At 62.4% G+C, this 13197-nt stretch overlaps 1 protein-coding gene and 1 long non-coding RNA gene across 6 annotated transcripts in view; one reads left to right on the plus strand and one right to left on the minus strand.

The window, feature by feature from the left end:
* The window catches only part of NOTCH1 (notch receptor 1), a 44321-nt gene extending 40945 nt beyond the window's left edge, over window positions 1-3376 (plus strand). For both annotated transcript variants that reach the window (XM_086684486.1, XM_086684485.1), the window contains one exon: window positions 150-3376. In XM_086684486.1, the coding sequence (XP_086540612.1) occupies window positions 150-1607 (1458 nt within the window). In that variant the 3' untranslated portion in view covers window positions 1608-3376. The remainder of the gene's footprint in view (window positions 1-149) is intronic.
* A 2559-nt stretch (window positions 3377-5935) lies between these two features.
* On the minus strand, window positions 5936-12297 carry LOC147575160 (uncharacterized). 4 transcript variants are annotated; one of them, XR_015243231.1, is made up of 3 exons: window positions 10702-12297; window positions 10523-10588; window positions 5936-6500 (listed from the first exon to the last, which is right to left on the minus strand). It is a non-coding gene; the product is annotated as an uncharacterized LOC147575160 (long non-coding RNA). The 4 variants fall into 4 exon arrangements; XR_015243229.1 differs by having other exon boundaries at window positions 5936-6189; window positions 6393-6500; window positions 10523-12297; XR_015243230.1 differs by lacking the exon at window positions 10523-10588.
* Window positions 12298-13197: the final 900 nt, after the last annotated feature.

The following is a 13197-nucleotide window of genomic DNA, read 5'->3' on the forward strand; positions in this document are numbered from 1 at the left end:
TCTCAGAAGACGTATTTAGGGCTGTTTCCTCTTTAAGACTTCACGAGGCCACGTCACGGTGCGGTTAAGGGATAGGGTCGACGTGAGCCTTCCGTCTCCCGCGGTGGGTCCTCTGACGACCCCCCCACCTCCCCTTTGCCCGTTCCCAGGAGGAGACGCCCCTGTTCCTGGCCGCTCGGGAGGGCAGCTACGAGACCGCCAAGGTGCTGCTGGACCACTTCGCCAACCGGGACATCACGGACCACATGGACCGCCTGCCTCGTGACATCGCGCAGGAGCGCATGCATCACGACATCGTGCGGCTGTTGGACGAGTACAGCCTGGCGCGCAGCCCCCAGCTGCACGGCACGGCCCTGGGTGGCGCGCCCACGCTGTCCCCGCCGCTCTGCTCCCCCGGCAGCTACCTGGGCAACCTCAAGCCCGCCGTTCAGGGCAAGAAGGCCCGCAAGCCCAGCACCAAGGGCCTGGCCTGCGGCGGCAAGGAGGCCAAAGACCTCAAGGCACGCAGGAAGAAGCCCCAGGACGGCAAGGGCTGCCTGCTGGACAGCTCGGGTGTGCTGTCGCCCGTGGACTCCCTCGAGTCGCCGCACGGCTACCTGTCGGACGTGGCCTCGCCGCCGCTCCTCTCTTCTCCGTTCCAGCAGTCCCCGGCCGTGCCCCTCAACCACCTGCCCGGCATGCCTGACGCCCACCTGGGCGTCGGCCACCTGAGCGTGGCCGCCAAGCCCGAGATGGCAGGGCTGGGCGGGGGCGGCCGGCTGGCCTTCGAGGCGGGACCCCCGAGGCTCTCCCACCTGCCCGTGGCCTCCAGCACCAGCACGGTCCTGGGCACTGGCGGCGGCGTGAATTTCACCGTGGGTGGGGCCGCGGGCTTGAACGGCCAGTGCGAGTGGCTCTCCCGGCTGCAGAACGGCCTGGTGCCCAACCAGTACAACCCGCTGCGAGGGAACGTGGCGCCGGGCACCCTGAGCACGCAGGCCCCGGCCCTCCAGCACAGCATGATGGGCCCGCTGCACGCCGGCCTGTCCACAGCCGCCCTGTCCCAGATGATGAGCTACCAGGCCCTGCCCAGCACGCGCCTGGCCGGCCAGCCTCACCTGGTGCAGACCCAGCAGCTTCCGCAGGTACAGCCGCCGCAGCAGAACTTACAGATGCAGCCGCCCAACCTGCAGCCCCAGCCGCCCCAGCCGCACCTCGGCGTGGCCTCGGCCGCCGGTGGCCACGTGGGCCGGAGCTTCCTGGGCGGGGAGCCGAGCCAGGCAGACGTGCAGCCGCTGGGCCCCGGCGGCGGCGGCGGCCTGGCCGTGCACACCATCCTGCCGCAGGACAGCCAGGCCCTGCCCGCCACGCTGGCCCCGCCCATGACCACCGCGCAGTTCCTGACCCCGCCCTCGCAGCATAGCTACTCCTCCTCGCCCGCGGACAACACCCCCAGCCACCAGCTGCAGGTGCCTGAGCACCCCTTCCTCACCCCGTCCCCCGAGTCCCCCGACCAGTGGTCCAGCTCGTCACCGCATTCCCACGTCTCTGACTGGTCCGAGGGCATCTCCAGCCCGCCCACCAGCACGCAGTCCCACATCGCCCACATTCCAGAGGCGCTCAAGTAAACAGCCGGCGCCCCAGCGGGACCCTGTGCTTCCTTTCCCAAGCCCCGCTGGGGCGCCTGCGTGCGCTCGGCAGACACCGGGACTGACCAAAGGGGCTTTTTCTTAAGAATCGTGTTTTTATACAAAATAAAAGGACGAGGATTTTAATTTTTTTTTTTTTTTTAGTATTTATTTATGTACTTTTATTTTACGAGGAAACACTGCCTTTTTATTTATGCGAAATGTTTTCTATGTCTCCAGGTAACAAGTTTTGTCTGTTCCGAGAAAATAAACTAGGTCTCAGTCACGAATTTCCTACTTATGACATTGTGACGTGTTTGTAAAATGCAAACAAAGATTCATGATTTATAAATGCCACTTATTTATTGACTTTTTTTTTCTTCTTCAAAACCCAAAAAGAAAGGATACTGGACAAGGGAGGTTTGGACCAGCATTGTCCAGAAGGGGGTGTGGGCCTGCTGCCGTGGCCCCAGATGCCCCCGCCCCGCGCCCAGCCCCCTCCCACCTGCCCAGGTCCCCTGCCTTGTGTGAGAAGCTGCATCTCGAGGCAAACGACAGGCAAAACCCCCACACCTTTGGCGTGTGGATTAAGTTGCATTTAACAGAGGAATGTTGTAAAATGTAAATGGTGGTTTCTATGTTTCGGTGGGTTTTTTTTGTAATGATCGCTTTGGAAACATGCTTTGAAAGATGTGTCCTTGGGGGGCACCAAGAGCACATTTCATGGTACCGATCGTGAATCTTTGTTTCGGGTTCAGTATTACATAGCTGTTCATTGGTCTTGTGAGTTCCTGTTCCTTCTAGAAGCTCCTCTGCCCCTGGCCTTGATACTTAAGCCTTGCGTAAGCGAGGAGCCCGCTGGCCGTGGGGTACGCGTCTTGGATGCCACGTGGAGGAATCCCACCCTTTTCTGGGGAAAGACACTGCCCGGGCCACCCCAGCAGCTCAGCGCGGACACTTTCTTCCAGGACAGGTGGAAACGGACTAGCAGCACCTGGGGCCCAGACCCAGCTCGCGGGGCCAGACCCCTCACGGCCCCAGATTGACGAGACCCCAGAACAGTCTCTCAAGACTTTGGAGAAACATGGCTGTGTCCGGCCTCAGTTCCCAGAGACAGATCATCCCACGGCCTGGTGTGTGCGGCTGAGGCGGTGCCCTTGGGGGGGGGGGGGGGGGGCGATCCTGCCTGAGGGCCACCCCCACCCCCGATCTGGGGGTGGGGGGGGGAGCACGTGCCCAGGGAAGGAGCAGACACTTGCGATATCAAGTATAAGCCTGTGGCAAACTAAATGTCTGTAAATACATTTTTAAAGGTGGATTTTGTTTAAAAAATCTGAATGAACAAGTCTGTCCAGGGTGTCCGGGGTCGTGCTGACAGGGACGTCAGAGCGTGGCTGGGCTCACGACCCGGGCCTTGCCACCTGACCCGCGGCTGCCAGGCCCGTAGCTCATGAGAGCAAACCTGGGGAGGGCACCCCGCTGCCCGCCTTGCCCGGCGGGCGTCGGCCTCCTCCAGGCAGCCCCTCCGGCCTCCCCGGGGGCAGTGTTGTGCGTCCCTAGCGGGCATGACCAGACTCGCCCTAGGATGTTGATTCTTGCGGGGTTTGGGAAAAAATAGAGTGTAGTTTACAGCAAAAGGAAACTTTTTAAAAAAGTGATCTACGTGCAAAACTGTAGGTGACGAAAAGGATGTATTTTTTTCTTTCATCTTCTTTTGTTAACCAATTTGCAATAAAAGGAATGCTGACAGTCATCCGGATTTTGCCAAACCCGGCTGTGGCACTGGCTCGCTTTCTCGGGGATGGGGGGCAGAGGGCGGGGCCGGCCTACTCAGAGGGAGGCGGCAATGCCGCTCCCTCCGACGGCCAGGGACGAAGACCGCCCAGCCCTGGCCCTTGGGGTGCTGGGACTACGCCGTGTTCAGAAGTTCAGCAGCTGTCTCTGCACCCGTCTGGTCCAGGCCCCCGTGCAGGGAGCCGGGGACACGAGTGAGCAGGGCATGAGCAGCCCGTCTCAGGGGACTCCCAAATCTGGGGTGACGCGGCCGCTGGGGCACCAGGCTGGAGGCGGTCCCTTCTGCCTCGGTTAGGGGGCAGGGCACCACTTCGACCCAGGAAGCCCACTACACGCGGCAGGTGCACAGGGAGGGGCCCGGAGGCGGAGGTGAGGAATCCAGAGCCCAGCAGGAGGGCAAAGGGAGCCACCGCCGAAGTGCCCGAGCAGGGACACCACGGGGGTGACACAGGGAGTGGGGGAGGTTCCACGAAGCCGAGGGAGCCCTGCTGAACAGGGATGTCAGACTGGCCCCTGCCGGGCCCCCACACACAGGCCCCCTCCCCGGCCCTCCCACCTAGGCTGCTATCTCCACCGGCCCCACCCCAGCCGGTGGACTGGAGCCACATTAACAAAGGGTTAGGGTTAGGGTCTGCTGGGCTCCTTCTGCCTCAAAAGTGTCACCCGCCCCCGCGGGCCTGGCCTACCCCAGTACAAGCGTCATCCCCAGATTTCCTCGCCGACTCCGGATGCTTCATTCCAGCCCCCCACCCAGATGGGACGAGGGGTCCCGGCGAAAGGACTGTGGGAAGCGACCCAACTTCTGTGTGCCAAGGAAGCAGGCCCAGCCTGAAGTGTGCCCAAAGAACTCCCAGCACCCGGAGATGCCACTCCTAGGCGTGCACGCGAAAGAAATTAAAGTTGGCCAAACAAGTCCAGACATGCACATGTTCCCAGCAGCACTGCTCACAGCTGCCAAGAGGTGGGAGCAGCCCGAACGCCGGTCAGCTGGTGCGCGGATGAACAAAATATCGATGACACTGTGACGGTTCATGTCACGTGTCACCTTGGCTGGGCCGTGTGGCCAAACGCGAGAGGGTTTCTGGACGAGATTAACATTCGAATCAGTGGATGGAATAAAGCGGAGCCGTCCCCAGTGTGGGTGGGCCTCGTCCAATCAGTTGACAGCCCGAATGGAACAAAAAGTTTCAGTGAGGGAAGGCCTCCGGCTTCACACTTGACGGGGAACATGGGTCTTTTCTTGCCTTTGCACTTGCACTGACACATCCCTTCTCCTTGGGTCTCAAGCCTGCTGACTCTCAGACTAGAGGGTAACCGGCCCCTCTCCCGGTTCTCAGGCCTTCAGACTCAGGCTGGAACTCTAGCATAGACCCTCCCGGGCTCCAGCTTGCTGACCACAGACCTGGGGATAATCTTGTGAGCCAGCTCCCCACCGTAAACCTCTTTATACATATATGCACCCCATTGGTTCCGTTTCTCTCGAGGACCCAGACTAATTCCATCCAGTGGGATACGATGTAGCCCTAAAACCCCGTGAAGCCCTGAGACGCCCCACAGCGTGGCCAGACCTCAAAACCATGTCGCTGAGTAAAAGAAGCCTGACACGCAGGCCACACGGCGTGGGCCTCCATCTGTGGGCAGCGGTCAGAGCAGGTGAGCCCCGAGACGGTGGGAGGGCACAGCGTGGCCCCAGGGCCGGGGCGGGAGGGCAGGGACCGTCACTGGGGCAGGAGAGGTGGGAGCAGACGGCGGTGCTGGGCGCACAGCTAAATGTCACTGAGCTGTTCGCTCCAGCAACGTTCCCTTTCCCGTTGTACCTCAGTTACTTGTTCAGCAGAAAGGAAGGCCTAGCCGCCTCTGAACTTCCGAGAAGTTTGTTCAGGTTGTGGGACCCACTGGCGTGGCAGGATGGGCCTCAGAGGGGGTCCTGCTGGTCTCTGGGGGATCTCTCTGCTCCTCAAAGACCCTGGAGCTCCCGGCGGCGAGAAGGAGGCCCGCAGAGGAGCACGGTGGTGCCCCCTCGAGCCTCACCCTGCTGGAGCTCACGCTGGGCGTGGGGCAGCAGACAAGGTCCTGGGGGAGGCTCGTCCCCCGCCACAGGCTGCTCCGTCCTGTCCCCCGCCCGCCCTGCGTCCCCACTCGTCCTGCATCCGCCTGACTCGTCCCCACCCCCCACCCCCCCCCCCCCCGACTCCAAAGCGCTGGCTGAGAGTCGCTCCCATTTCCCCCCTGGAGCTCCACCCTCTCCTGCTCTCCTGGCTCCAGAGCCCCCACCGCCAACGGGCCCTCCCTCCACCCCGTGGTCCCCATTCCTGGCCGTACGACCTGAGCCGGCCTGATCCGCCAGTCCCTACCGTCAGAAGGACCCCCGCCTGGACACCACAGGCCCCCCCAGGGAGGACGCAGGCCCCGACTTAGATCTGTTATGGCTCAGTAGCGTGTCCCCACCCCCCACAATTTCTACGTTGAAACCGCAGCTCCCGGGACCTCGGGACGTGGCTGCATTTAGAGACGTGGTCCTCGCAGAGGTAATCAAGGTAAAACAAGCTTGTTAGAGTGCACTCTAATCCGATCTGACGGGCGACCTTATGAGACCAGGACCCAGACACGCACATGGGGACCAGCAGGTGAGGACACAGGAGGAGAAGGCCGGCCGCGAGCCCAGGAGGGAGAACCTCAAGAGGACCAGCCCGGCCCGCACCTGGATCTCAGACATCCAGCCTCTAGAACTATGGGGGAGTTCGTTTCCGCGAAGCCACTCAGTCTGCGGGGCTCTGCTACGGCAGCCCTAGCGGGCAACACAGGGTCCCAGGTCATACCTCTCAGGGCCCGAATGTGTGTCCCGGGGGCCACAAACGCCAGCAGTAGCCATCAGCTAGGGGGCGTCTGCTCTGGGTCCCTGTGCCTCCCCGGGGTGTCACTCCCCAGGGATCCGAGGCTTGCGCTTTTCAGCATCCCAAACACATGAACCCGCCACGGCGGCTGCCCTACCTGCCCTCCTGACGCTTCCTCAAGGATGGGTCTCCTTCACGACTGCCTGTTTGAGAGCGGGGGCGGGGAGCACTTTTCCAGGGTCTCAAGGATGATCCAGAGTTGCACCTTCCACGTGCAATTCAAATATTTTCGCAGCCACATTAACGTGAAAATAAACAAATGAAGTTTACTCATACATCATAATAATCCGATACGTCCAACCAATTGTCATCTCAACGTGTGATTGACGCAAAGTTAATGAGATATTTTACATTATTTTCCTCTCTCTCTCTCCTCCTCTCTCGAACTAGGTCTTTGAAATCCAGTGCGTGTTTCGGGCTATCAGTGCTCCTCAGTGTGGACCGGCCACGTGTTCAGCTGCTGCACGTGGCTGCACCCTGCCACACTGGAAGGCACAGATTTAGACCATGCGGGCACCCGTGGGCACCTGGGAAACCCGAGGCACATCACTGGCGTGGGGTCTTGCTTCACACTGTTCCAGGGTGAGCCCCAAATGTGGCTCCGCACCCCTCTGGCCAGAGCAAAGAGAGGACCGCGGCGGCGCCCACAGATGAGACTGGCAGGGTAGGGCGACACCCAGCCACTCACTGGGCCACTGAGCCACGCTTCCGGAGCACGGCGGCCGCCAGAGACTGGGCTCGGTGGGGGAGCCGATCTTCCGGCTGGTGCCGCCCTGGTCTCACTGCGGCCCAGTCTTCCGTGGGCCGGTCCCATCCAGAATCCACACCCAGGAGCCCTGTGGGAGGGGACAGCGCCGTGGACCCAGACAGGCGCTGGAGAGCTTCCTGCGGCCGCTCCTGGAGGGGAGAGACCCGCAGCCGGGGGCCCTGGCACGATGACAAAGTGCTTCAAGCAGGAGCCTGAGCAATGCCGTCCGGCTGGGTGCCCGGGCAAACGGAGACCAGAAGCGCCGTGTCCCCAAGCACCCGGTGGGGGTCGATGCGTTTGGGGAGCCCTGGGTCAGGGCTCGTTTGGGCTCTGGATGCTCGTGTGTACCGTGGGCCTCGATGAGGGCAACCGTGCGCGGTGGCTCCCAGACGGACACACCCTGAGGGCCGAGGGCACAGCGCCCTTCGAGCTCAGGCTGGAAATGCTGCTCCCCCAGCACCTCACGCACCCGGCTGTGCCCCCCGCCCCGGTTTGTGTCATCTTGTTTTCACCTTCCTCGCAGCTGCTGTTTACCCGAGGCGGGTGACTTGGCTCCTCTGAGCCTCAGGGTCCCCAGGGGAAAAGTGGGAGCTGCTCAGAGCTGACCCCAGAGGCCGCGGGTAGTCAGGACGCAGGGACGGCATGGCCGCTGTGGTGACAAACTCTGAAGCTGGTCTCCCCCAAACCGGGCAGGAGCCCCGCCCAGAGGTCTGCAGGGCAAATGCGACAGGGGCTGAGCGTGAAGCGTCTCGGGTTGGACTCGCCATGTCCACACGGTGCCGGACTCGGGCTCGTTCCTGCACCAGAGCCCGTGACGCACCAGCAGAAGCTCCGTGGGTCTGCGACACCGAGGGCCGTGACCGTCCTGGTCTCGCGTTTCTCCCTTTTAAAACCGGAGCCCTAGGAAAGCATGTAGCCTTAAGTTACTTATTGTCTACCTCATTTCCCTGTCTGAACAGCGGAAAGCGGGAGGTGCAAACCTGGCCGAGGCCCTCACCAGGTACCAGCGCCCCTCGTGGGGACAGGACGGTGAGGAATACGGGCGTTCTTGACGGAGAACAACGCCTTCCGGCCCCCGTAGCTGCGGATTAGATCACTGAGCGCAGAGCTCGAAAAATACACGTTTTCTGTTGTCCCATTAAATTCGACTCGCGGAGGATTTACGGAACACCTGCTGTGTTCGGGAGACCAACCCCAGTCCTGGAGGGGTGGGTGGGGCAGGGGGAGTCAGAGATGAAGAAGCCCCTGGAGAGGGCTGCAGTCTAGGGGCGATGTGCAGAGCCAAACCTTTCATCCTGCTGCACCCAGGCCGGATGCTACAGGAGCCCGGCCGGCGGGTCCCAGATGCCAGCACCCGGAAACCCTAGGACTGGAAGGCGGCTCTCTGCCTCCCCCTGCTGGCAGCATCCTGCCAGTGCCCGCCGTGGCAAGCAGTTGGCCCCCATGGGGATTTCCACCAGTGATGTCTGCAATGCACATGCCGCCCAGTCATCCCGCCACTGCGCTATCCCATTTTACAGATGAGAAAGCTGAGGTCCAAAGAGGCAGGTGATTTCCCCAGGTGTCACCTCTCTGAGCCAGGGCCGCGTGATTCTCCTGGTCCACGTTCTCCTAACCATTTGTGGCCCGGGAGGGCCCACAGAGCCCACGTCGCTCAGCCGCATCACTTCTCGGGCAGGAACGCGGCTGCTCAGGACCGGCCGCAGCCAGCCTGCACTCGGCAATGGGCATTTCGGGCCTCTTCCACGCTCCACCCTTCTGTCTTCCCCCAGGCCTCCAAGTCCATCCCTGTAATCGCCACCAATGCTCGGGACTCTCGCCTTCCTGTCTTATTTGATCCTTTGTCTGACGCAGCTGGCAGCGAGAGAACCGGGTCCTGCCCTTGGGAGTCGCCTGACGTTCAGCTCTCCCCACCAGTCCGGCCCAGCAGCCTCACTGCTCCCCCAGGGGCCCAAGGCTGTCTCCTGGGCTCCTGACTCTCCTTAGCACCTTGCCAGAGCCAGGGCAGGGGAAGCTGAGTGGACGATGGCATTCTTGCTGGGGAGTCCCTGAGAGCTTCCGTGCTTCCAGAGATCACGTGCAGGGCCCGAAGAGCCCCCGGCAATGCGCAGCCGGCAGCCCCCCCCCCATCTCCCCCTTCCCAGGTTTCTGCCCCTTGCCACTACAGAAGCTTCTGTTTGCCTCAGCCACAAGTGCTTTTTTCCTCCATCCCTAGCTCTAGCGGGTCAGCAGCAGGTGGGACCAGGCCTTGTCAGGTGCCCTCACGGTGCCCCCCCAGCCCCGGGGGCACATTTGCAGCTGTCCAGAGTCTGTGCCCCCTAAGAGCGGAGGCCTGGCCTGCTGGTCCGCGGCCACACTCCCAGCTCCTCGCAGTGCGGGGCACGCGGTAGGGGCTCAGCCAACGAGTGCGTGGTTTTGTGAGAGAGGTCTCTCGGGTTTTTCCAGGGCCCTGCTGCAGCTAACAGAATACTACTCACTTAGTCCCGTGGCTCTGATTCTCTGTGGCCCGACTGGTGTGGAATCCGTGCCCTTCTGGTGCTTTCTACGACCCTCCTGTCACTTACAGTGTCACCTTATATGTTTAGTACTTGGCTCAGCGATAAAGGGAACAAAAGATCTCTGAGGCCTGCCGGGTGCCGGGCACGTCTGCAGACACTGGAGACGAGGGATGAGACAGTGCCGTGCTCGTGCTAATGACGACGCCGATGGTGGGGACATTCATCAAGCTCAGCCTGGATGTGGATTTTCTCTTGCAAGGCCTCCTGGGAGTCTGGGAGGATCTAATGGGTCTGGCTTTGTACCCCAGCTGCACCCTCCTGGAGCTGCCTCCCTCTCCTCGTACCAGGCCTGGCCACAGCCCGCCAGCCGACTTACACGCACACTGACAGGTGCCACAGAACATGCTCAAACACCAGCTATTTCCGCCCCCAGATCTGCTGTCTCCTGAAGGAACTGATGTCCCCTTCCTCTCCACGCAGACCTCCTCAGCTGCATGGCTGCCTCTTCCGAAGTCCCGTCTGCCAACTCTTTCCACTTCCGAGGCCCTCACGTGCTTTCGGCCTGGACCATTCAGCCAGACCTGTCTCACGGAGGCAGCCCCTTCCTATCTCCAGGCAGAGTCGAGCAGACCCCCTGCCAAGCCCCCAGCCTCGGTGCCCAGGACTGAGGACTAGAGTCGGGGGCTGAGCAGAGCACCTGGTGTGGAGCAGGACCGTCTTACAAACGTCCACTTACAAACCACACCTACTACAGCGACTTTATGCCCTGGAGGAGGGAGGGGCAGAGGCTTACGGCCCTGGACCACCAGCCTTTGTCTATGGGGACACCGTGGCTACCCTCCACCAAGGGCTCCTTCCACAATCACCTAAGCGGCTGGGTGTCAGCTCCACAATCTAGGAAGCTCCAGCTCCAGGGTGGGCATGCGTGGGCAGCGGGGGGGGGGGGGGGGAGCCCCTGATCCCCTCTCACAATGTGCTCACTGTCTAGACCAGTGCCGTCCAGTGGAAATATGCCAGGTACAGACGCGATTTTAAAGTTCCTACTAGCTACGTTAAAGAGGGAAACAGATTAAATAAGTTTTAACAGTACACTTAACTCACTATATCCAAAATATTATCGTTTCAACACGTGATGAAGAGCTGCCAGTGGGCTATTTTACCTTGTTGGCATCTGGCCTCTCATAAGGACTTAGGTCCCAGCTCAGCTCAGCCCAGCCCCCTCTGGGCGCTCGGTGCCAGTCCTCCCCGGACAACGCAGGCTCCTGGGAGGGGCTGACTCTCGTGATCCTGAAAACGCAGTGTGACAGGGTGCTACAATGACAGAGAGGACAGCCGGGTTCTCTGGCATAGGCTCTGCCCATCGTCCTGGCAAGCCTGCAGCCCCGTGTCCTGTGTGCCCGGGGTCGCGTGACTACAGCTCCGGTCATGAGGAGGAACTAACAACCTTGCCCTCTGGAAAGAGCAGCCGACGCCAGCCCCCACGGTGGGGCTTCAGAGAGGCGGTGGCATGTGTATCCAGCCTCTGGGAGCCTGGGGGGATAAGGAGGAAGGAGTGAATGAGTGACACTGCAGGCAAAGGGAGGGACGCTTCCTCAGAAACAGCAACAGCTGTCATGGCAGTACGCCCCCCACGGCTCGGGCCCCTGCCCGTTCTGCAGCCAGAATCACCCTACACCCAGGACAGTGCGGTTCGTGCCCGTTGCTCTGGTTTAAGCATCAACAGCATCTCCTTTTGGCCCCCAAGCTGTCTAGGTGCTCCCCCGCCTGGACTCCAGGTTGCCGAGGACGTGATGGTCAGGGAGGTCAAGGAAGCTGACAGAAGGCACACGGCATCAGGTAGCAGGCTGGGCCTTGAGGCCGAGGGCCTGTGACTCAGAGCCCCAGCCTCCACGATCGATGGTGGGCCCAGAGCCCTCTCCTCCACACCGGGCCCCACATGGCCAAGAACCGGAAGGCCTCCACTCAAGAGGCTTAGCAGGAGGGGGAGGGGACGGACCCCAGCACCTTTGCCTCTGCGTGCCCATGGCGGGGCGGGGGGGGGGGGGGGGGTGACAGTGCCATGTCTCTGTGGAGTGGTTTGTTGGGACAAAGTGACTGCAGGAAGTGGGTCAGGGGCAGTGGGGTGGATCCAGGGAGTCCCAGCACCTATTCTCTGTGTTGACATAGGTTAGGATCTCCATTTCTGCAAGGCAAATGTTAGCTTAGCAGAGTGGCCACGTCAGAGGGACTGAAACTCTCCCCGCACCCGCTGGGGCCCTGACAGCGTGGCTGCTCCCTGCCAACGTCACAGCAAACAAAGAGCTGAACAGCGCTCCTTCCTTCTTCCCAGGCTTCTGAGTCCCACGGGTGACCAGGGAGTCCTCCCACCCCGGCCAGGCCTCAGCCGCTGCGGCACTGGCAGCAGCAGCCGCTGGGAGCTCGACCACCGGCGGATGCAAGCGTGTGGGCACACCTGCCACCCTTCCTGCCCTCTGGAAGAAGCTGGGGTGAGCGGGGGCAGGCTGCTACTTTGCCCTCTCCCTGCCAGGCAGGTGTGCGGGTGAGCGGGCCGCGGTCTGGGTGGCTGCTTCCTCGCCTACCGAACCTCTCTATTCTCACTGGGAAAATGAGGATACAAATGGCAGCACCCCCTCGTCCCTAAGATCCACCGTGGGAGGGCTCTGATGGTGCCATCCTCGGGGCGGAGCAGGGGGCTAGCAGGGCAGCCCGGCCTGACACTCGCTGCCTGGGGGAGGCGCTCCAACGCAAACGCCTGCTCAACGGCTGCGGAATACAGAACGGAGTCCTGGTCTCCGTCCACGCGGTGTCGGGGACCAGACCGGGCGCCTAGGGAGCCAGGCCTCCATGGGGGCAGGGCGGGGCAGGAAGAGGAGCAGGAGCGGACGGCGCGAGCCGCGGGGCGGCGTGGCTGCGGCCGGGGGCCGAGCAAGCAGGGGGCCGAGCAGGCAGGGGGCCTCGAAGGGCGCCTGCGGACCCTCCCGGGGCTCCGCGCGGGGCAGACGGGCACAGCTTTCTGAGCGCCGGACGCGGACGGAAACGAACTTCGCGGGCAGAACTGGAACCCGGAGCCGCGAGTGGCCGTAACCAGGCAACCGGCGAGCCGCCGCGAGGTGCGCACGCGTAGCCCGCCGCGGAGGCCGGCGCATGCGCAGCCGTCTTCCGCCCGTCTCGCCTTGGAGGAAGTCCAACGGCCAAATGGGAGGGTCGCGCCTGCGCCAGGGCGCCGCTCGGGTTCTCGGCGCTGCCGAGTAGCCGTTCTCGGTGGGTGCTCCTGCTGGCCTCGGTCGTTCAGGACTGGTCCTTCACTTGGGTATGACTGAAGAACCCTTACTCTTCTCACACCCTAAGACGAGAAAGACTGGGAGAAAGAGCTGGCATAATCAGGGTGACGTCTCTGAGCCGTGCCCCGCGCACCCGGCCCAGCAGGTGGGCGAAGGGCGGGTCGCAGGGGGCGGGGCTAAGGTGCGAGGCCGAGGGGGCGGGACGAACGGATGGGCGGTGAATGACGGGGACGCGAGGGGCGGGGCGGGGGGGGGGGCGGGACGAAGGGAGGAACGGTGAAAGATTGGTCGCAGGCGAGGGGCGGGCCAACGGGGCGGACGAATAGATGGCCGGCGAAGGACCAAACGCCGGAGGGAGGCCGGGCTAACGTGCCG

This window comes from Puma concolor, chromosome D4 (genome assembly GCF_028749965.1).
Source record: "Puma concolor isolate L17-30 chromosome D4, mPumCon1.1.hap2, whole genome shotgun sequence".
Lineage (NCBI taxonomy): Eukaryota > Metazoa > Chordata > Mammalia > Carnivora > Felidae > Puma > Puma concolor.